The sequence below is a fragment of the Dothidotthia symphoricarpi genome (assembly GCF_010015815.1).
Source record: "Dothidotthia symphoricarpi CBS 119687 unplaced genomic scaffold P153scaffold_12, whole genome shotgun sequence".
NCBI classification, from domain to species: Eukaryota; Fungi; Ascomycota; class Dothideomycetes; order Pleosporales; family Dothidotthiaceae; genus Dothidotthia; species Dothidotthia symphoricarpi.
The window spans coordinates 1,238,883-1,261,761 of record NW_022985019.1 but is presented as its reverse complement, the minus strand read 5'-3'; the positions used below and the strand labels follow the sequence as shown (position 1 = coordinate 1,261,761).

At 47.8% G+C, this 22,879-nt stretch overlaps 8 protein-coding genes across 8 annotated transcripts; 5 read left to right on the top strand and 3 right to left on the bottom strand.

Moving 5' to 3' along the window:
• Positions 1 to 36: 36 nt before the first annotated feature.
• On the top strand, positions 37 to 1,691 carry P153DRAFT_404995 (uncharacterized protein; the record flags this gene model as incomplete). Its single annotated transcript, XM_033672005.1, has 3 exons — positions 37 to 1,485; positions 1,561 to 1,569; positions 1,635 to 1,691. The coding sequence occupies exons 1-3, from the start codon at positions 475 to 477 to the stop codon at positions 1,689 to 1,691; spliced, it is 1,077 nt and encodes a 358-aa protein (XP_033523102.1). The 5' UTR covers positions 37 to 474.
• Positions 1,692 to 1,905: 214 nt separating this feature from the next.
• Positions 1,906 to 3,713, bottom strand: P153DRAFT_386825 (putative dimethylaniline monooxygenase; the record flags this gene model as incomplete). The annotated part of the gene is made up of 5 exons (XM_033670577.1): positions 1,906 to 2,968; positions 3,015 to 3,303; positions 3,373 to 3,432; positions 3,491 to 3,622; positions 3,680 to 3,713. 5 exons carry the CDS (start codon positions 3,711 to 3,713, stop codon positions 1,906 to 1,908), a joined length of 1,578 nt encoding a protein of 525 aa, XP_033523101.1.
• Positions 3,714 to 4,818: 1,105 nt separating this feature from the next.
• On the top strand, positions 4,819 to 10,458 carry P153DRAFT_432302 (uncharacterized protein). Its single transcript, XM_033672959.1, has 4 exons — positions 4,819 to 4,880; positions 4,924 to 5,031; positions 5,077 to 5,127; positions 5,201 to 10,458. The coding sequence occupies exon 4, from the start codon at positions 5,220 to 5,222 to the stop codon at positions 10,104 to 10,106; it is 4,887 nt and encodes a 1,628-aa protein (XP_033523100.1). The 5' UTR covers positions 4,819 to 4,880; positions 4,924 to 5,031; positions 5,077 to 5,127; positions 5,201 to 5,219; the 3' UTR covers positions 10,107 to 10,458.
• A 696-nt stretch (positions 10,459 to 11,154) lies between these two features.
• P153DRAFT_386823 (uncharacterized protein) lies at positions 11,155 to 11,695 on the bottom strand (the record flags this gene model as incomplete). The annotated part of the gene is made up of 3 exons (XM_033670576.1): positions 11,155 to 11,220; positions 11,277 to 11,529; positions 11,586 to 11,695. 3 exons carry the CDS (start codon positions 11,693 to 11,695, stop codon positions 11,155 to 11,157), a joined length of 429 nt encoding a protein of 142 aa, XP_033523099.1.
• Positions 11,696 to 12,495: 800 nt separating this feature from the next.
• Positions 12,496 to 13,271, top strand: P153DRAFT_292948 (uncharacterized protein; the record flags this gene model as incomplete). The annotated part of the gene is made up of 3 exons (XM_033663866.1): positions 12,496 to 12,649; positions 12,714 to 12,923; positions 13,078 to 13,271. Coding segments are annotated over 3 exons (558 nt in total), but the record flags the coding sequence as incomplete, so codon positions are not given.
• Positions 13,272 to 14,919: 1,648 nt separating this feature from the next.
• Positions 14,920 to 15,760, top strand: P153DRAFT_386821 (uncharacterized protein; the record flags this gene model as incomplete). Its single annotated transcript, XM_033670575.1, has 3 exons — positions 14,920 to 15,470; positions 15,528 to 15,654; positions 15,707 to 15,760. The coding sequence occupies 3 exons, from the start codon at positions 14,920 to 14,922 to the stop codon at positions 15,758 to 15,760; spliced, it is 732 nt and encodes a 243-aa protein (XP_033523097.1).
• A 971-nt stretch (positions 15,761 to 16,731) lies between these two features.
• P153DRAFT_397751 (heme-dependent catalase) lies at positions 16,732 to 17,848 on the bottom strand (the record flags this gene model as incomplete). Its single annotated transcript, XM_033671581.1, has 2 exons — positions 16,732 to 17,663; positions 17,719 to 17,848. The coding sequence occupies 2 exons, from the start codon at positions 17,846 to 17,848 to the stop codon at positions 16,732 to 16,734; spliced, it is 1,062 nt and encodes a 353-aa protein (XP_033523096.1).
• A 2,422-nt stretch (positions 17,849 to 20,270) lies between these two features.
• Positions 20,271 to 22,476, top strand: P153DRAFT_342741 (Lipoxygenase; the record flags this gene model as incomplete). The annotated part of the gene is made up of 2 exons (XM_033665976.1): positions 20,271 to 20,542; positions 20,595 to 22,476. 2 exons carry the CDS (start codon positions 20,271 to 20,273, stop codon positions 22,474 to 22,476), a joined length of 2,154 nt encoding a protein of 717 aa, XP_033523095.1.
• Between the last annotated feature and the right edge of the window lie 403 nt (positions 22,477 to 22,879).

The window sequence follows — 22,879 nt, the reverse complement described above, 5'->3', positions numbered from 1 at the left end:
TTTTCGAATGTTTCGTCGAAGTCTGCGTTTCAAGTAGTAGGTTACTCGAGGATAAGCTCATTATCTCAGAGCAAGTAATCAAAACAATCGCAGCTTAAATACTGCACCGCAGTAGTCGTCACGGCCAATTCAAAACGTGTTACGTAGAACTTCGCGGCAAGAGGCGGCAAAGCACAATGCAGAATCGATCGTCTGCACAGCACAAAGCGTCTGACGTCATGGCGTTACTGCCCGTTTCCCAGTAGTGGAACACTCGAAAAAGAACTGCCACGTATTTCTAAGGCAATCTTCTCGCCGTTGGTGTTGCTTGAGCAATAAGAAATCGTCGTTTGTTATAGCAGATAGCTACTCTACTCTACCTTGATTTTCCGTCCTCGTCCTTCGTTACTTTGCATCTTAGACAGTACGACTAGGGCAGTATTTGGCCATCAGCATTGAATTAGATCCTGTCCCAACTCGCTGCCACCTGGCATAATGTACTTAACCAAGGCCCTGGCGGGAACGCTTCCCAGGAAAGCTCCCAACACTGAACGTCATCATGCGACACTCAATGATCTGGGTCGTTACAAGTATGCAATCTATAACATTGCTCCCTTGGACGCAGTAGCTCGTCATCAGCTCGAAGCAAGCATCAACTCAGGCGAATATAGCGGAAAGAGTTCTAAGCTTGCCCCGCAGCCAGACTTCAGCAATCGTTCGCTCCGAGATGTGTATAACTACCACATCCATCTACGCGACGAGGATGACTCTATTCATCCATTCTACTTCATCGTAGCCGATCGTGTTAGTCTGCCCGAAGATGGAGTGTTAGTTGTTCATCTTAATTCTAGTATGGACGAAGAAGACGTCGTAGGCGTTGGACGCTGTGGTGTTGATATGGCGGATACATGGGGCGGGAATCTCGATATCGGCAATCAGGATTGGCTTGACTTGAAGGAGATGGAATATGAAGAGTGGGGTGGTGACAATCCATACGAAGATGACAGCAAAGATGACGCGGTCACCCACGAGGTGGGCGAGAGCAGCCCTGGGATATTGACGTCACGGACAGCAACAGCACAGGGCTTATCGTCTTCGGGTGGAACGACCAAAATGGTTTACGGTTGGTATAGTTTGGTTGAAAAAGGTGAGAAGGATACATCCTCGCCTCCACGTACTTGCTTTTCGACTTACTCCGCTGCAGCTATTTATATCGAATCCATGCTTGACCCTGAATGGCTTGAGAGAAAGCCCGGGCAATCCCGCTTTCAGATGCTTGGAAACTTCTATTCCTCGACTGACCCGTGGACCGAGATACGTGCGTCCCATCCACGCCAGTGTGTTTTTCGACCAAACATTCATCGGACTCTTATTCTAGTCGCAGAGCAAGAGGACGCAAATCAGTCGGAAGGGGTGACAATTGTACGCTTGGACTGGGATGGAGATACAAATGGTGTTGAGGATGCAAATCCAGCGCTGAAGCCAGAGATCGAGATATTGTTCAAGGTAAGCGCAGAGAAAGCGCTTGAAGCGGCAGATCGAGTAGTACTTCAACTTGATAGCCTTGACAATCATTAATAGGGTGTACAAGTATGTATTAGCTGTAAGTTTAGCACGAAGTATGATTTAGGGAATTACATGACAACGGTTACTAGGTGAGCATACTATATGACACTAAAAACTTTTTTGTAAAAGTAGGAATTGAATTCTAAATCTCAAGAGAACACTTAGAGGGAGACAAGCAAACTAATGCTGGCATATGTCGATCGTCTTTCGCGAATGTGAGATTTTCCCAAGTCAACGTCGGAATTGCGGCACCAAATACACAGGTTAAAGGAAATGTATATTACTTGAAATAAGACAATGTCGTGTAAGCAAACACTGTACCCATTCCGACATTTGATATGCTCTAGTTCGAAAATCCTGTTAAAGTTGCTCTCGTTCCTCTACTGGATATACCTTTGTCGCCTCATTTGCCTTGATAATAGCTTCCCTCGCTCCGTTCCAGGTGCGTCTTTTGCCTGTTTCGAAGTACCGAAAAGCGTGCGCTGTCTCCACCCCATTGTTCATGAGCCAACTCATCTTCGGGTCCCACAGAAAGAATTTCCATCCTCTCCAACCCCAACCCAGGTTCTCCATTCCAGTGCCCGCCACGTCGTGCAAAAACTGTTGATACTCCCATGTCTTAACCGCGGATGACTCGAAGCCAAGGGGCTCAGTACGCCATCGGGCGGCAAGCCATTCTTGATGCGCGTCAATCTGTGCATTCATCTTTTGGCGAGATGGTAAAGGATGAGTGCCGCGAAACACGTTGGAAACGGCCATTGACTGTACATCATTGAAGGAGAAGCCATTGTTTTTACCGTAGGCGGAATGACACAAGAATGCCATCGAGTCAGCATACTGTGGGGGGAAAATGTTCATCCACAAGCGTACAAGGTCCGGACCTTTGTACTGTTGTGGACGGTTGTGTTCAAGAAAAGGCGCGACACCGAAATCAGCATAGTAGCCTGTAGCACAGATAACAGCATCGATGTCGTCGAGACTTGTGCCATCACTAAACTCGATGGAGCGCGGCCCTGTGAAGCGTCGAATACCGTGCAACGAGGTGAGCTTTCCTTCTTTTAGTAAGGGTATTAAGCTGTTCGAAGCTCCCGGTAGTGAAAGCGTAATCGATGGTGATGGTAGCACACGCCATGACGGGTCCAACTTGCCCCAGTGGCTACGCATGAAGAAGTTGAGACCTTTGTCCGTCATCCACTTGTATACGGCGGGCAAACGTCGTTGCAGAAACAGGCTCATCTGGCGACGGCGCCACGTGACCAACAAGTCCCCAGGAACACCTTTTCGCCATGTCGGAAAGACGTAGCCACCTCGACGGTGCGACATGTAGACTTTCGTAGCAACAGGTAGGAGGTTGTTGATTATCTCAGAGGCGGTGCTAGACATGCCTACAACAACGATGTTCTTACCCTCAAACCCTTGAGCACTGCCATGATTAGCACGAGGCTTTGTTCTATAGCGTCAATACTGACCTTCGGTATTGTTGTGCATGACTCAGACTTCCCGTGAACAGCTCTTCTCCTTCAAATTTTGGCATGTTCGGTCTGTTCTGGTAGCCGTGACAAAACACGACTTTGTCGAAATCCTCCCATCGAGGCTCACCCTCTACCAGTATCTCTATTCGCCATCTCGAATCATCTTCATTTCGTATAGCGCGTTGAATGGATGCACCGAAGACAACATTCTTGAGAAGTCCAAAATGACGTGCATAAGATTCGAGATACTCTTGAAATTGTGCTTGGGAAAGATGACTGGGATATCCTGACATGTGCCATCAGCACACATGTTGATGTCACCGAAGCTGGGAATGACCAGGCAGAATGGACTTACTATCTGGCATTGGGAAATCGGTCATACCGCAAGTATGTTTACTGATAAGAGCGCGCGTTGCTTGTAGTAACTTGTGATAAGTTCTCTGATCTGTCACACTGCAAATCATAACACATACATTGAAGTGCCGAAGTCATGGATGTATCATCAGTATAGGCCCATAGACCGCCAACCTGTTTCCGCTGCTCGTAGCAAGTCACGTCGAAGCCGTCTTCACGTAAAGTTTTGAGCATAGACACTCCGCATGCACCTAGATTGTCTGTTAGTCATCTTCCAATCTCCTAATTTTGATACTGTTGCGGCTCACCGGCGCCTACCACAGCGATTCTTTGTTTGCCCATGTTGACCAGGGTGCAAGTCGCTAGAGTTCGCAACATAAACTGCCTTGGAAAGGTGAAGATATATCGTCAGGCATTCTCAAAATGATATTGATATAGTATTCAACTGCTAAGTTAGGCAACCAATGCCGCTGACGTGAGATGGACCATATATGGTCTGCTTTGTAGCATGCGATGGTAGTTTTCGGCTTATCCCTCGTAAGCTGTCCTATGACAAGCACAATGGATCGCTATTGCATGCCGCATGGTGTCATATCATGACGGGGCGTAAGAACGATGAGAGTCGGTCGGCATAAACAAATGGGAGGCACTACAATAATCAAAGAAATGATTGCGTCCAGAAGTGTTGTACCGCAGAAGATAAGCTACTCTAAATGACGATAGTATTGGATCTAGGCCCTTTGGTCAACACCTGCAGGAAGGTTGACGTGCTGAATGCTCAATGAGAGACTATAGGTATGTATACAAGAACTGCAAGTCCCTACGCAATGAGCCAGTTAGCGACCGCAAAGCGCAACAGGGAGACCGGGTGGGGCGACGCCTCGCTTGAAAAACAAAGGTGGCTGCAAGAGAAACTCGGCACATCGCGATCAAGGAGTGCAACAGAGCTTTTGACATGTGTGTGAACAACTTCAATCGTTGAGGAAAATGCAAGCAGGTTCTCGGTGCAAGAAGATGACGGCGCGCGTTTTACGCGCACAGACCAGAATCGAATGTCTCGAGCGTGGTTGCGGGACCGAGCGACAAACTAGCAAGGATCCAGCCACGCTCTGAACGAACCCCTGCCAGTTTGCATGTTGTTCACCCTTGAAATGCAGTTTTTGAGAGCGCTTTTCGCACTTCCAGTTCTGTACAGCAATCCGAATGCCAATTATGTATTCTAGTTTCTATGCATATGGGATTGTGTTTCAAGGCCACCTTCCTCTTGAGCGAGTGGTTGAGACAGCCCGGCCGCTGCTCATCGTGCTTCTTGATTGGGCGCCAGCTCACAAGTGGTGCGGGGTGCCTAAAAAGATCTATGGGACCCTGTCAGCGATCACGTCTGGGGATGTGACGCGCACCCTCGTCCCTTCTCACCGGCCTTCGTGTCCAATTACCCACGATAGCGTATCTTCTGACTGTATCGATCTCTGGCGTATGCCAAATTGTCTGTGGACACGTCACGGTAACGTACGCGAAACCCAACGAGAATTTACCCCGCTGACATCCTAAGTGAATCACCGTGGATGCTGCACTGCTGGAGACGTTCCGATAATAGCATCTTGTTGCCACAATACAAACGATTGATAGGTATCGTAAGACATCCTTGGCTGCCGCGCAGGTAAATGTCTCTACCTGATTGCATAGATGGTACTCACTCTCTTAGTCGTAACCTTGTCCGCGCTGCTCTTTCTGCCGATTTCTTATTTGTCGACTTGTGAGCTAGATTCTCCTTGATGTTGCGGTTCATGTTCGATTGCACACAAAAGGTCCATACCTGACTCGATTAGATAGTTTCAGGTCTCAAAGATGACTCCCACTCTCGATCCGGCTCGCATTCGCACTCTCACTCAGGCTGAGATAAAGGCGGAGTTGCAGGTCTTCAGTACCGAAGGAACAATCGTGTCGGTTACACAGCAACTTCTCGATTTGATTGAGCGAGGTTCCCTCTCGGCTTCTACATTTAGAATTTGGCTCGCCGTATCCAGCTCGCCCGTTGTCCTCCGGCAGTCGTTGGAACAAAACATATCAGTTGGCGTCAGACTCTTGGGGATCAAGCTTCTCCACAAAAAGCTTGGTTCGCCACGTTGGAGAGAGTTCTGGGATGGCCTGGGCGGCACAGCAGGATTACTGGACATCCTCAGCAACCTGTCCGTGAGGGAAGTGCAGGGAACATGTCAAGCTATCGGGCGTATGGTGAGAAGCGGAGAGTTGGACGCTAAGCGTCAGAGGGGCACGGAGCTTTTCAAAAGCCTGCATCCTACGTTTTTCCCGGATATGCGACACAAAACGACGGACTTGCGACAATTAACGAAGTACTATCAGCTTCTCGTACCGAGCTGCTCACAGGATCTTGTCAACGAACTCATATCTGGAGAGAATGTGGGAAGATGGCGACATATCAATAACAAAAATTTGCTTCAATACCACTCGGAATGCGTCGGGAGACATGGGATGCAATCAGTCTCCGCTGGCTCTTCGGTAAATGGGAAGACCAGCGCGAACTTAGAGGCGTTATCTAGGCACTTTCCATCTCAAGCGACCCCAGAACCCGGAATATCGGCCTCCATGGCGTTTTCTCTAGACCTGTTGCGTGAGCTAGTCCAAACGGGCACTCGAATTGTAGACGTTGAGTGGGCCGTTGATGTGCTCATCCGACCACTACTCAAGCGCGCCGTCCGAAAGAAAGTCAGCTCGCCAAGAATACAGGAGATCGTTGACCTTGTCCTGCAGTACCTGGAGCGACATCCCGGCGCTGCAAAACGTCTCACCAACAACAGAGATGATGTACTCCACCTGATCGCTTCATGCTGGTCCCGCAGGTCGGTGAAGTTTGAGAGACAGCTCAAGTATGTACTTCACCTAGTCTTCGACGACATGACCCAAATATCCGCATTCGAGGACCTCATGATCGGAATTCCGAAGTCACGACGATACGCACTCTTGCGCCTGTGCGTCCAAGAAATCATGGGGATAGACCTAGATGCCGAGACGGGCTTAGGAAAGCTCCGAGGTCCTCTCACTTCCGATTTACTTGAGTGTATCGAGTCATCACAAGCCTTGGACCTGTTTACACGTCTACGACAGGCTAGAGGCGACGAAGGCCTCATCCAACCGGGTGAATACAGCTCTGTCTTGGGAGTTACACGAACGCACCATATGTACGAGGGGGACCCTGATCTCTATTACCTTGTGCTCCTTCGGAAAAATGGTCTCAGAGAAGATGCAAAGTCGTTCGCTGTAAAACTCCTGGAAACTCGAAAGAAAAGAGCCACGTCGACTTCAGATAGAGAGAAGCGTTCAGAATACGCTGTATCGGCTTGGGCATGCGCAAATGCCAGCGGATCGTTGAGCCTGCTCTCAGATACCCTCCAATGGACGAAACGGTTTATTCGTGACCAGTTCACGGCACGCAACCTTTACGCAACACATTTTGATGAGACATATACGTTACTGTCTGGCTTCTTCTATCCCTCTGACAACATGAGCTTCCCCGAACTTCGTCAACGAATCGAGCGCGCGAATACAATCATGGCGGATTTGTTTGATGTTGCATGCTCAGCCTTGCACGAGCCGTCCTTTTCCGTGCATGACTGGCGCGGCACTATTGAACTCTTCCAACACGTGGTAAAAGAACGCTTGAACCTGTCAGAAGATCTTCGACAAGCAATAAAGGCCTCGGACGACGAGATGTACACAGTCTTTTGGGAGCACACGGTTGTAACCCTTGTCGCAGTCGAGGAGAAAGCTAACCAAGAAGGTCATGAGCGTCTAGGGGCCAATCTTCTTTCTGGGATCCTAGGTCGTGGAATGGATATTGGAATCACGTTCAAAAACCAAGATGTATCAACAATAACATTTCTGGACAACCTTGCGAGGGCCAGGGACAGACTGTGGCAGAAAATACGACTGTCTAGGTATCCCGCAGTGCTTACACTACCGGCGGCATTCCCACGCGGCCTGCCGGTACAACACCTCGTTGCACCTTGGTTCCCCGATATTCGTAATTTGCAACAGCACGCGCCGTATATTTTCTCTCGTGTTATGACCTCTCTTTTCATTGAACCAAAGGCGGCGCTCGATCTCGCACCTACAAACAAAGAAGCCGTGGACGCTATCGGTGCGTTTGTAGATAGCTACCAATTCGCCTTGAGGGTGTACATTCCTGAAGCCTATGAACCACAAGAGAAAACGATGCGATTGACACAAGTTTGGAACCACGCCATCGGACCGCTAAGCCAACCCAGGATGAGTTCTGATGAAGCCATTAGGGTTTGGAAAACCTACCTCCCACAGTATCTTATGGAACTCCTACCCAATATCCTGCCCGAAGAAGCGAAACATGTTTGGCCACTGATACCAAAGACGAAAAACCCAGCGAAGACCCGAGAATGGAATCCACTTGCGAACGGTCGGCCTGAAATCAAAGCACGCAGTCTCGGCGATCCGACGTATATCGACATCTCCACGTTGGGCCTCTACAACGCAGTCGATCGTGCTAAGATCCATGATAGTTATCCTCTACCTGCTCCACAAGTTCCCGCTCAAGGAGAAGTTTTGATCTGGCAGACAGCAGACATCGATACTGATGGCGGAGTGCTTGCTGCTCTGCTATATCTGGATACGAAGCAGACCTCTGGAGAGCGCCTGCTGTGTTCGCCGTTCCCATCTCATGCTGATGCCAGATATCCATGTCTCTATCTCGACGAAGAATTCCTGTCGCGGGAAGATCTTTCACCATTGGGTGCAGCACGATATCTGAATAACCACGTGGGCTTCGCGCCACCTCCCCTGCTGTATAAGCTTACTGAAAAATTACTGAAAACTTTGGATCCAGGGCATGATTCGATTGTTCTAGAGCAAGTCATCTGCCAGCTTATTCAGGCTTTGGGCAGAAGCGATAGGCCAAGTCTTGCGTCCATACTTGCCATTCAGGTCATCATTGAGCAACCCAGCGCCAGCTCCTGGAACCGCATATTGTTGAATAGAGGCTTTTTCCAGCGTCTGTCCACTTCCAGTGCGAAAGATTGCGTCGATTGTTTCGCTGGAGCAGTCGTGGCGAAATTGGACGCACAGGCCAAAGCGAAAGAAGACTGGCAAGTCAGGGTGACCCTCGATGCTGCCACAGGAACCGATCCGGGCAACACTCAACCTTCAACGCAGTCCTTTGTCAAAATTACGACTGTGAAGTTGCTGATTCAACTCCTGCACGGAACAAGTTTCATTGGCGACGACTCCTCACTCAACATACTTTCTGTACTCTCCGAGAAGGTCTCGCATATTGATGTTCGTATTAGCATTTTGAAAAGTCTTTTGAGCATGCTTCAACCTGGTCCGCTCGAGACATGCGAACGCGTGTTTACGGCTCTTCAGCCTCTCCTGCCGCTGGTAGGTAGCTTGAATGAGCGCGAACCCTTGACAGAAAGGGACTGGGTAAACGCTGAAGACACCCTTTCACTTCCTGACGTTCAACCCACCAACAACATCCTGTGGAGTAGTGAGTCCTCCATGTTGGCTGCGCTCATTGTTCACTATCGCCATCAGCCTGAAGATATGAAACTGCGTGGACTGTTTTCCAAACGTATCGTAGTCCCTTTACTTGACGCGTTGAAGCAACAGACTACAAGATGGGCAACACTGTTCCTACGAAAATACGCAATGAATGATCTTGAGATCCAGGGCATTCGACTCCCAACCATTCCACGAGGCGGTTCCATGTTCAAGCTGATTCTCTCAGACGTAGGCTTACAAGCAAGCTATCTGCCCCGTGCGTTGCTTGATGAGTACGCAGCGTACATAACATTCAACATATCCCCGCCCGACCCAATTCGAGCTTTGAACAAGAGACTCCGGGACGATCCTGTCTTGAAATCGCAACCAGAGGTTCAGACATGGCTGGACCTATACGGGAATGGGCTTAACGTCTGGACGGACAGTTTGGATTTTGACACAATTTCTGACTTGGCAACTGAGGACCAGGCTGACAATGATGATATCATTACTCCCAAGGCTTTTCAGGAGAGCTTCCTCATAGTCTTTGCCGCTATGCTGTGGAACGACAGCCCAACGTACTCCAATCTTCATTTCTTCACCGGCCAGATATGTCAAACCAAGAACCTATCCAAATCGTGGTGGACTGAGTATGGCCGTACTACAGTCGAAGCTATGCTTGTACGTGTTTGTAGCATTCGCACACAAAATTGGGAGCGCGATCCCAGCCGTCGGCCTGCCGTCCTGCCTGATACATACCCGTGGCGGCTGTTACTACTCGCCTACCCGTTTCTCGACCCGGAAGATACTGCTGAGGTTCGAGAAGAGAAGTGGAGAACGTTTGCGCAGCAACTGGCGATCATCATAGATGAGAAAGGTGGCGCGCCATATCACATTAGGCTGGCCCATATCAAAGACTACCTCCATGGTCTGGACTCGAATGGAGTGTACCAAACCACGATGCTTACGACACTTGTGTATCTAAGCGACAGATCAAAGGAGATGTCATCACAACTACCAAATTCAGAAATGCTCCAAGTAGATTTGGCTAAGAGTATCATGGAGAGAGTGCACACGTTGGAAGATGATAGTTTGAAAGTGCGTTTACGGGTTCTAGTGTCCAGCTGGATAGCCAGTGAGAACGAGTATGTACGACGAGTAGGATTTGAATTGCAGGAGCAATATTTCCAAGGCGACATCGGCTGAACTACAAGTTGTGGACAGATCCTTGGTCTCTTGACATATCTCGAATGGCTGAAATCTTTGATGGCCCAAAAATGGTCGGAAGCAAGAAGAGAAATGGTTATCAATTACTCATTGCATCTTTAAAGTTTGTTTTCTGCTAGAGCAGCGGCCCTATAGATTAGTGCACAAAAATATTGTCAAAATGCGTAACTTGTGACAGCGAGTAACAAACTACAGCAGGAAGAAAAGAAAACAAAGTCGAGAACGAAAATGGGTTCACAAAAAAGACTGGTCTCATAACAAATGGGTGGGATCTCTTAGTTGATCACTTACAATCAATACTTATAAAAACTTAATATACGGTGTAAGCCCCTGCACTCATGTTTTACTAATCGAGTCCCTGATTTGGGTAGCCTAAAAGAACTATCTAGTCGAGAAGACTACGTCTAGAGAAACCAGTTGCTTAGACCGTTACACATCAAAAACGCATGGACAAGTCGTAACTGAGTCGTACTTGACGTGGTCTACCTGTTTGCAAGCGGGCCGTGCCACAATTCACTATTGCATGGTCCTGCTCCTCCTTGTCAAGAAACATTTCCGATTCGTACAGAAAAGTTAAGAACAAAGCTACTGTCTTGGCTACGCCCATATCAGCGATGGATATACCACAAGAAGTGGTAGTCGTGAGCATTCAGGTACAATGGACAGTGATCGTCAAGTGAAACACCTTTGATTCGAGATGACTAGCTAAATTTGTCTCGGAGCACGCGCAACCAGGATCCGATAACCAACTCAGCGTATTGAGAACCAATTCAAGCAGAAAACAATCCAGAGGGTGCTGTATCACGACGGTGGCCTTTGGCCGCCATACCAGCCTCAAAAGGCATCTACTCCCTGTCCTGACCTTCCTTACTGAGCCCGTCCATCTAGACCTCTTCGGCCGCTCATCTTCTCGTCCAAGCCTTGGGGGTCAGGGCCAACAGGGTCTAGATATCTATTTGTCTGTATCTACCATTTGTCAGCTCATGGTAAAAGTGAGGAAAAGGGGGGCAGAGGATGACTGACGAACTCAGGCGCTTCGGGAAATTTTCCATGCCTCATCCGCCTCAACAGCGTTGTCGCGCTTCGAGATTTTCTGAATACTTGTCAACACAACTTCCGCGTTCAGCAGTAGAGGCCGAAAGTGCTTACCCAAGCTTCGTCCGCCTCAACAGCCTCGGCGCGTTTGGAAATCTTCCATGCCTCATCAGCTTCAACAGCCTCAGTGCGCTTCGAGATCTTCCACGCCTCGTCCGCTTCCATAGCATCAGCGCGCTTCGAAATTTTCCATGCCTCATCAGCTTCGACATCCTCAGCACGCTTGGAAATTTTCCATGCCTCGTCTGCCTCAGTGCGTTTTGAGATCTTCCATGCTTCATCGGCTTCGGCGCGGCGCGAGATCTTCCTATTCGTGATTTAGGATGACTTTCATCTGCCGAGAGCTGATATAAAGTTGCTTACCAGGCTTCGTCTGCCTCAACGTCTTCAGCGCGAGGGATAATGGGCAATACTATGGCTTGTACTCCAAGAGCCAATACGAAAGCAGCGATAATAGAGTTCGAAAAACGCATCTTGTAAGATTTGGCGAGGCTGGGATGTGAAAGAAGACGAATAGGTGCTGAAATGTTTGCTGTTTGGAGAGACAATGGAGCAGTCTTATATAGCCTTCGGTAGTCTTGTGCTGTTGTACTAACACCCAAACATTCAGGTTTGAGATCCATAGTGCAAACTCTGGTCCATTGCTCAGCTTAGTGCTTACTTGCCATTGTCACTCTGCCTGAAAAAGACGTGCATACATCAGTACTACCTTCTGTTTTGAGAAGATGTACATCGCAGATTCAACACTGTCCAAGTAAGATTTTAGTCTGTCAATAAACTTTGCAGGTCATTACGTTGCGAGTGACAGTCATGCATTGCACAGATCGAGATTCTTGGACTTTCGTCCGTCCGACAGTATTTGGGGTCGAGGCAGTCGCCCACTTCTCTTCGTATACCCTCTCACTATCTTGCAACTTCCATTCTACACAGCTCTATTCACTACATTCTACTTTGCTCTTCCATGCAATGGAAAAATATTCGTCAATCGCCACTTCTGACAAGTCCTCCGCTGAGGGCTTACTCGACAAAGAAGCTCGCGCCAGTCTTGACTCCAATTCCATGGAGATCTTCGGCCTGGATTGCAAGCCTCGCTCCTGGTATCGACGTAATGAGCGTCTTCTGATCATGGGGATGGTTATTTTCCTGGTCAACATGACTATTTGCGTTGTCTATACTCATTGGCTTACGTCTCAATACTCTCACTTCCAGCCGGTCTTTCCTTGTGAGTACCTGTCTAATATCGCCTTACCTTGTACGCTGCTAACCTTTGAAAGCTCCTGCGAAAGACGTAATAGAATACGAGGCGAGGGCGTGGGATCTAGACCATATCTATCTCGGCAACGGGACAATGAATCCCGAGAAGAAAGGGCACTTCAATGGAAAGCCCACTCCCGAACTTGCCGCAGAGTGGAAAGAGCTTTTGCAACGTATGTAGTCAAATTCTACCTGGGCATGAAGGGGACCTTGCAAAAGCTGATTGTGGATACTCAGACCAAAACTTCCGTCTACAGAAAGAAGACTTTGGACCATTTGCAAACGATGAGAACTTGGTCCAACTCTCAGACAAGTCCGGCTACTTCGCAACTATAGCTGTCTATCACGGCTTACACTGCCTCAAGAGATTTCATCATTATCTCTACCAGGATGAGTATTACCCTGATATGTCTGCTGACGACAAACGTCGGCTGTTATTCCATGCTGGTAAGTCCCAATATTTATTTCTTACTTTTGCACCATGAAACTGCTGAAGATCTGCCAGAGCATTGTGTCGACTGGCTCCGACAGTACGTCCAATGTAACGCCGACACAACACTCATTCCGTACTATTGGGGTTCGAAACAAGGATCACCATTAGCCACTGACAAAGCACAACATCAATGTGTAGCATGGAAACCCTTGGAGCACTGGGCAGCCGAGCGCGCCTTCAATGCTTTTGAACCCGGTCTTCTCGTACACCCCACTTTTGGTAAGCTCTTGCTGGCCTGGAAAAGAGTGGGCAATGCGCTAATTCTCAGTAGGAAAGTTGTTTGGCGAAGACTACCAAGGTGACCCGCTTGGTATCGTCGCTGAAGCCTATCCGTTGCAAAGTGAGCACGGTGCAGAAGAACATAGTGGATGAAGGAAGTACTGTTCGGCGTAGAAGCGGGGCGTAGTGATATCGCACATGTGTCTCGTCGTGCAGGTCGTGCCCAAATTGTCTTAGCCAATCAAGATTCATATTAATGATCTTTCATATCCTTATGTGGTACGCCTGAAACTATAATTGTATACCTGACAAGACAGGATGATGCATATAACCCCAACTAAGGTTGATACAAGCCTTCGCGGGCCGTGTCGCAGGGTGCCCCAGTGGCGGAGTAGCGTAGGAATAGGCGTACCGGTAATCGCGGGCTAAGGCCTGATCAAGGTTGCCCTAGGTTTGTGCTCATATATGTACTGTTTCTGTGCGAACCTTGTATTTGCTACACTAAGGTTAATCGATTGTAGCATGGGGCTCCTCATTGTTGAAAGGATAATTCTTCATTGACTGACTACCTAGGATAGCAGTAGAATATCTTATATACTTTATCTACTGCTTACTCAGCTATCTACGCTAACCTTGTATTCGACACTCATGTCGTGCACGGGCGTAATGTCATTCGACATCTGTACCCTATATTCCGGCGGACGAAGCTCTGAGCAATGCGAAGTTACCTGGATTGGTGCAAAGAGTCAAGTTTCGAAACACTAAAGCTTGAGGTTGTCTACAAAACAAGGTGTTGACTACTGGTCAAAGGGTTGAGTTAGAAGATGGAGTAGGTAGATGATACACAAGATCATCACTTACCAAGGCTGACATCGACCGTGTGTGTTTCGTACAAGGCGTCCCGCCAAGACGGGCGTAAATCTTGATAAACTTAATTGAAGATTTTGAGTTTGCCAGGCATTGCCAGGCATTGCCAAGCTTACTGCCATGGGTAGCATCCATTGTCAGGTCACCTTCATCTCAACATTCCAAAGAACTGAGTGATTTGCAGGTACAGATACGCCTTGCTAAGACTACACTAAGCGACCTCTTATCTGTCACTGCTCGCTTAATCAAGTTCTCGTATTACACAATGAACTATGCACATTCCTCTTTGGGATTAGTAAGCTTACTGTCTGTGGGTCAAGTATGTCAACAAATTGTCACTTCACAAGGACAGCCAACGTTGAGAAGTCATTTCTACCCAAATAAAGTTTCAAACTGGCCGGGAATTCCTTTGTTCGACCGGTTTGGGTACCCTCCGATCGAGTACATATCCCGACATCCTAAAATACTGCACAACTTTTCCAGGATGTTAGTTCATGCTCTAGGTCTTACGTTCGTGTCATCAATGCATGCTGGTGGTACATCATTGCGGTCAAAATGTTGAGGCAAAGCCGCGTAGGAACGGTAACGCGAGATGGTGAAAGTATGAATCAGGAAACTTGCGGGTTGAAGATCGTTGCATTGCATAGTTCGAGGCTGTCAAATCAAGGCAAAGGCGTTTAGGCTCCCATAAGCGTTGGAGGTGCCAAGATGTATAATGGTACATTGATAGACGCTTACCGAGAAATAGTCGCAACCTGTCACCTTTGCATGAGTCTCGAGGTCAAACAGGTGCCCTCGTTTTCCATGTTCTGGAATCATTCCTTTGTTCAACATTGCTTGTCTGGGGTTTTAATTTCACTGATCATGGAAGCATCCAAAGTCCCATCCCACTCACTAGAGATCTCAGAGTCAAGCTTTCCGCTTATCAGCTTCGACGAAGAACGAGCGTCTGAAACCACACTTCCTTTCCTACATCCCAAACCTGGACATCGCCTCTTAGCCGCTATCCCCCGCTTAGTGGTTGTCGCTTTCGCTATTTGGGGTTTTCTGTCTCTTCTTGTCACACTAACACAGAACATAACCCCTGGAAAGGTCGCTCTTGATATCTATAGACCTACCACACTACCAACGAATTACAATCTATGCGATTGCGGGACCACGATCGCCGAAGCACGTTCCAGAGGATGCAAATACGACTCAATGGGAGCATCCTGGCTGCCCAAGTATTGCCGGGACGAGGAACTGACTGCCGAGTTCGAACAGTCGGGGACTGAGCCGGACAACACCTGGCCTTACTACGCCGACGCAAACGGAACGCACCGAATCAGCATTGACGAAATCGCGGCATCAGGAAAGGGCAGTTTCTATGCCACACGATACTGGCACGTTGCTCATTGTCTGTTCTACTGGGAAAAGTGAGTTGAGATGCGAAAGATTCTTCCTACAACTATGGCAGTGCTGACCACAGCAAGATATGTTCGCATGCGACAGACTGGGGCAGTGATGGAGGCTCGGTTTGATAGCGAAAAGCACACGCAACACTGTCGTAAGCTTGCTCTGAAAAAGAACGCCAATCCTGACTTACTGATCGAGGTTGAGGTAAGCTTTCTCTGCAGCATACGGTTATCACTTTGTCGTTGACTTCCTATAGGTGGTTATGAATTCAGCTGTCGAGATTGTCGATCATGAGCATGAAAACCACTGAAGAGGTAGTTCGGTCTCCATAAGTGCGATGAAAGCTTTAGTGTATGACATATGTAGTTAGAAAGAAACCCCCTAACAAAATGTCGCTTGAGGGTTTAGTCTTCTCCTCATTGTCAACTTGCTTCGTGTCAATTTTCAGAACTTACGTTTCTGCTGGTAAACAATTTGATATTTCGGGACCGTTGTTCAGATCGTAGGTGTTTGGCCACTAGTTTTTGTGTAGAACAGTGTACGGGATAATATCTGTATAACGTGGCTGTTCAACATTGTCACACCATCACACCATCGAGTGTGAATTTCGTAGCTCAAACTTTGACATGCATTGACCATGTATCCCTTGCACTTCAAATTCGAATTGGTAAATGCGGGAGTAGCTACTTCCAAAACAAGTCGTAGTCAGAACACTATGGGCATTCCAAACGCAAATTATTCTGGACATGATCATCTAGCTTGTAGAAACATTGACAAAGATATCATGTTCATTCATCTTGAAAGATATGCCCATGACCCATAACTCGTGCAAATTCAACGATTGTAGCGATGGGAATAAGGTCTCGAAGAATTCAGGAGTCGCCGGAGTTTAGAGTCAGGCCATTGTTATGTGCCCACGAAAACAAGCATGTCCAGCCTGGAGTCCATACGCTTCCCGATAAAGTCGCTGTTACGATACCACAGTAGATACTCATGGTCCGGGCACTGTTATTCGTGATCATCGGATAGGACTTCATGCTCAGAGGACATAACTCTATATATCTCAGATGGAAGATATACAGAACTTCTTCAAGGCGTTCTCCAGATATACATTTGATTTGCTCATTAACTGTGTGAAGTAAAAACGAGGAATCCATTATTATAAACCTTTCGCGGGACAAGTGAGAAATGGAAACCAAACACACAATGTAGGCACGTGAGAAGAGTATGTTATCTATACGCTATATCAAATCACAGTCCATCATTACATCATGTTTATAACTACTCGGACTGCTTCTCATGCTTTCGCTGGTCAGCACTGATCCAGTAAACCTTCTGTCGGATCTGGATCAGGGGATCTTCAGATGACTTGATACCCTTAATTCCGCCTTTTTCCGGAGTTGGGCTGAACGCAATCTGTTGTTGCGTAGCGGCATTGTCTTCTGCAACCTTGTTGATCTTCAGCTTTCCAATCGGAACAAACGTTGTGCTCTTGTATGGGATAGTGGCATCGTCTAGGACATCATCGGGGTTGGCAATGTGTGCCTGGATAGTGAAGATGATTGGCTTGTCTGGGAATCGCTGCTGGAGATCGTTTTCCAAGTAGTTTGGCCCGAGGCTCTTCAATTGCTCCGGATCGTTAGGATAAAAGTGTTCACCATCTGCTGGATCGAGACGGTATCGTATGTTTGTAGCCTTTCCGTCTTTGTTCGTCAAAACGTGAGTGTTGGGCTCGTAGTATGTAATGGTACCATAGTTGAACGGGTTTGGCTTTGGTGAAGTCACAAACTTTGCAGCGGATGGGTGGCCACCAAGGAAGGTTTGAAATGCAACACCAGCTTTCTTGAAGCTTTCTGCCTCCTTTGAACTATCGCCACCCCCAGCTTGGGCTTTGCTGAGTAAAGCCTGGGCAATATTGAAAGCACGGAAAACTTGGAGGAAGGACAAGAAGTCTTCTCCGTTTTTCGTCGCGAATCCATTGAAGGAATGGCTGATAAGATCAGTATGTGTGTCATGGTCGACTTTGAAGCGAATGGCAATGCCCTTAGGAGTGGCACCATTATCTACATCGGCCACATGGGGCAGGCCGCCGCCTACAGAAAAGCGAGCTATCACTGGGGTCGAAGGGTTGTTGAAATGAGACGCTGTCGAAAGCGTATGAGCTTGCTCAGTTGGCGTGAAAGTGCCCTCCACGAGAAGACCTTTGGCGTGGGCTGATAAAGACCATGATGAGTACAGAATCTTGATTGAACGTTGCGTAAAACATACTTGTGCGATAACCAGAGTGCTTTTGAAATAATGCTTGCATCTCGTCCACCAGTTCTTTGGGTAGATTCTCTCCATGACCTGATATCCCGTTCGAAACACCGCTAGACGGAACTTGAATTTGGGAAGACATTGGTGGAATCAATATGAAGATCTCTGCGTATTGCACAGTCGATAAAATATAGCTTGGGCTTGAGACTTTTCTGATGCAGAAATATAGTAGGTTGTTATATAGTTTAGATTAACCCGATGACTTGATCAGACATCACTCTCAAACGATTTCTCTGACTTTCATTCAGCTAGCCACATCGCTTTGTGTGAAGTGATGTGACTGCAGCATGGCGTAGGCAAGCGTCAAAACGTCTTCTGTGATTGACTAGTTCGCTAACTTCAGCTGCTGAGAGTGATCCAATGATGGCCTCGCTTATGCTTGTGGAACCTGTATGAACGCGGTCCGTGATGTAGTTAGCTGTGTATGAAGCGCAGGCTGAGTAAAGATCAGCAGTGATGAAGGTGCATAACCGATTCGCTGCACAGGTAGCTGGAAACATGAGAACGGTCAAAAGAAGTCGAGACAAGGTATCTGTATGGCACGATTACCATATAGCGTGATGTGATTGGATGCAGCAGAGCTGAAGTGATACGTCGGAGCTCGTTCCTTTTGTTCCGCGCCACTACCTTGCCAAACACCTCAGCTCCAGCCCATGAAGCTGAAACCTGATCGAGTAGATGCCTCCGGTGTTGCACTAACGTTAAATTTTCCCTTCCATGGCTTGCTGCAATTACACAGTCATGCAATGCTACTGAACGAACACAGTTCTTGATGCGCGGTTTACCCCGCCGCGGGAGGACCCTTGTGGCTTCCGAGCACCCTCCTCACAGCCAGCCACAATCGAGCCACAATTTCCGAGGCTTGCCACTACGCGGAACGGCCCATGATGCTTGCTTCTCAACGCCTCCCCCACAGCCAGCCACAATGAAGTTGTGATATCTGCAACTACCTGTCATGGGTTTAGTCTCCCAATGTAAAGGTATCACTAGATGGCATGGAAATTGTTAACAGCCAGCCACATTCAAGTGTTATCGCAACACTAGCTGCATCCTCATCCCTAGCCCTAAACTCGACAATAGCTCAGCTCTTTTGCAGGACGCCGTGGTGTAACCACCTCAATCTGATCTGACATGGTGTTTAACTCTTCATCATTGATTTCGAACCTAGCGGAAGCCTGCAGGACTTATCTATTTAGTGGTGTGAGATTATCATCATCTTCGCCAACTCAGTAATGGCCCGTCACGCCGTGGGGCAGAGACCCTAAACATCGTATAAGTCAGGTCAGATAGCTCTCTCGGGGAGAGCGCTGAATGTATTCAAACATGAAAGTCGAGACGGTCTCATATTACAGAGACTTGTAAGCACTCGAAACTACTCGAGTAGGGAATTTGGGATTGGCCTAAATTGATCAGCGTAAGCCGTGATGAATGGATGCATACACACTCCACTTCGGGATCGAGACCATGCAAGTCCAGCCATGTCACCCCTTGATGACGAGGCATTTACTTGTTTAGCTGCAGATTGGAGTTCTATACCGTAAACGCCCAGTGATTGCATGGTTAATCTGGATCAACAACGCAGATTCCATTTCTGTCCCTTCTTGATCATTCAGCAGAGCATGGTATCGACTGACCAATGACCAATACTCTGGCAAATCGGCTGGGTATGTCCGAACAAGAGGTGTTGAACTTACAAAACTTAGCTATCAAGCTTCTGGGCTGTAAAAAGTGAACGACTAATAATTCAATGAGTTCGCATGTAGCACTTGAAAAGACATTGTAGAAGGTAAAAGCAACTATTTCTGGAGGTCTGCATGCTTCGCCTCTATTGAAAGATTTCAGTACACACGAGAGCCATCTTGAGGAACTGTTCTAGGCACAATTTAGCCCAGCTGATAGCCGATCACTTTAGATTTGGTTGTGACAAGTGGCACAATACTAAAATATTCAGCTCGCCTTAAAGGAAGAACAATAAATCTAGTAAGGTGAAATGTTGAACTTGCTGGAACGATGGACGATGTGGCTGCAATACGCAGCTGAACAAGACATCACACGTAGGGTGAAGCGAACACGATCTCTAGTGTCAGAGCTAGTCCTTACTGAGCTGACTTCCTGCCAAACAGTCCAACAAGCATCACAAAACTATACCATGCAGAAAGCAACGAGGCCGTCAAGGTTGTCTGTGGTGGGGAACGATTTTGAAAATTTTGCAGCTGAGAATCGTCTGCACTGTGATCCGCGGAGCTGCCGCACATCGCAGTGGCCCTTGTGCATCAACGCATTGCTCCAACGTGTAGCTGCTATTCAAGGGTACGGCTGAGTTCGTAAGATGACGAATGCAGGTGTACAGAACGCGATACGCTTGAGACAGGTTCGTGTACTCAAAGAAATGGTATAAAAGCTGGACAACCGTTCGAAATCCTTCAACCATCTTTCATGCTCTCGAATATCTCATCTCTACGATTCCTCAAATCTTGATATAGTCAAATTGCCTACCATCCGCCATGTCTGTTGCAACTCAACTTCCACCAGGTGCCGTACCCAAGTTGGATGCCATCCTCAATAGTAAAATCAAGTTTGATGTGGAGGACGACCCTATGAGCGTCTGGGACAAGGGCGTGTTTCTCAACGAACTTCTAAGACAAGGAATCGTGCTTAGTACCGATGATGACGGTTCTCTCGATGGTGGGATCACTGCCAAAAACGGGCTCAAGAAGGGCACATACACGGGCACTCAGACGGCACTGACTGCACTTTATAGTATAATCGAGGGATCGTACGCTCACCCCAATCGCGTGATGTCCTAACATGTACTGACCGAACTTTAGTGCTGCAGCTCACTTCCACTCGAAAGGCTTCGAGCCCATCTTCCCCATGGAGCGAGATCTGGAACTGAAGCAAAAGATATATATGTGGAGCGATGGAACAGACGGTTATCCTCCCCATTTACTGGCACTACCTCCCGATCAGAAAGAAAATGCGCCAGGTGTTGGGACTATCTTCAACCTTGGTGTAAAGGATTTCCTTGAAACTGTTTCGACCGCGTTCTCTTTTCTCGTTCCAGGCAGCATCACTCACGACGAGACGCCATATGCAGGACCGACTCTAGCCGATTGCGAAAAGTTCAACCGCGAACACCCAAGTCCAAGGACGGATATCATGGAGGGTAGGAACCTTGGCGACGAAGCTGACTGGTATTCGGATGCCCGGTTTGCTCAGCAACATCTGAGTGGCGTCAACCCCTGCACCATCAAAACGGCTCCAGCAGAGAAGGTAGAAGAATATATCGACGAAGCAGGCAGGCAGGGACTTGAAGACATGAGGAAGCTGCTATCGGAGGGCAAGGACCTGCTCATCCAAGACTACTCATACTTTCGTGAAGCTACTGGCTTGAGCAACGAACAAACGTTCCAAAACGTTATCCCGGAAATGGACGAGAACAGAAAGCCCACTGGAAAAATGGTCATGCGGTATGCTTGTGCGTCAGTTGTCGTTTTCCAGCTCGGCTCCGATGGACGTCTTCACCCACTGGCCATCACTGTGGATTATAAAGGCGGTCTAGACAAGTCCATTACCATCTTCAATCGGCGACTGAGTCTTGACGAGAAGCCAGACGTTGATGAGAAAGACGACTGGCCTTGGAGGTATGCCAAAACGTGTGCCCAGACCGCTGATTGGGCGAGGCATGAGATCGCAACTCACTTGGTCGACACGCACCTAGTGGAGGAGGCCATTATTGTCGCAACGAACCGAACCATTCCTGAGAAACACCTGTTGTATGAGGTCTTGAGCCCACATTGGTACAGGACCCTCGCATTGAATTCTGCAGCCCGCAAAACCCTGGTCCCCGCTGTCATTGCTCGAATTTCAGGACTTGGGCCTTCGATCAACCCGGTAACAAGCCGTGCAATGACAATGATCAACTGGTCATACAAAAATTTCAACTTCCAGGACAAGTACATTCCGAATGATCTCAAGAAACGAGGATTTGATCTCGAAGCGGAGACTCCGAACAAGTATCGCAACTATCCGTACGCCACCGACATGCACTTACTTTGGGGTGTAATTCGCGAATTTGTGAAGTCCGTTCTTGGGACCAAGTACAAGTCTGATCGGGATGTTCAAGCTGATCATTGCATTTCGGATTGGTACAAGGAGATCCAGACGAGTGGTCAACTCACCAGCTTCCCAACCATCACCACTGTCGATCAACTCATCGATGCTGTTACCATGTGCATTCATACAGCTTCACCACAGCATACTGCAGTAAATTATCTCCAGGACTATTACTACAGCTTCGTGCCATCCAAGCCGCCTGCCCTCTGTGCACCCTTGCCAAAGGACCTCAAGACATTGCAGGCGTACACAGAGAAGGACCTCACCGCAGCGCTTCCTATAGGTACCGACGGCCCAAAATGGAAAGATTGGCTGCTCGCCGCCCAAATGCCCGAGCTGCTCAGTTTCAAGGTTGAGGGCGACTACAACTTGATCACGTACGCCAAGTCAATCTACAATGTCAACAAGAACCGGACAAATTCTGAAAACACAGCATTCGCATCTGAAGCTATAAAGGATGCTGCGAGAAGATTCTATAGCCATTTGAAGGAGCTGCAAGAGATCTTTAAACTTGTTTCGGCAAATCAGACTGACGGAACGATCGAGTACAAGGTTTTGCAACCAGAATACACCGCTGTCTCAATCTTGATTTGAGGACTTTTGTCGGCAATGTTTGGAAGTACTGGATATCTCAATCCTTTCTAGCAATGAAACTACTGCATGAGATTGCGCACTTTGGGCCTGTTATGCATGTTGTCAACTGCACAAGCCTTAGTGAATTGTGACGAGACGTGATGTTCGTTGTACTGACAGGCAATGTTGTTCTAGTCATGGGGTTTGTCAAGACGTAATAATATCGTCTGCTAGCATCGTTACAACTCTGACCAAGCATTCTATAGTGAACGTCCTGGTAGTATATGTAGTAACAAAAGCACTCGCTATCTACATACAGGCTCATAGAAAATTGTTATCTTATGGACTATTCTACTTCAATCTTATCTGTTCCTTTGGCAAGCTATACCCAATCTCTTGTTTTAAGGATCTTTGTAACAGAGGA

Coding starts and splice junctions, on each gene's coding strand:
- P153DRAFT_432302 (XM_033672959.1), top strand. CDS start 5,220: ATGACTCCCACTCTCGATCCGGCTCGCATTCGCACTCTCACTCAGGCT.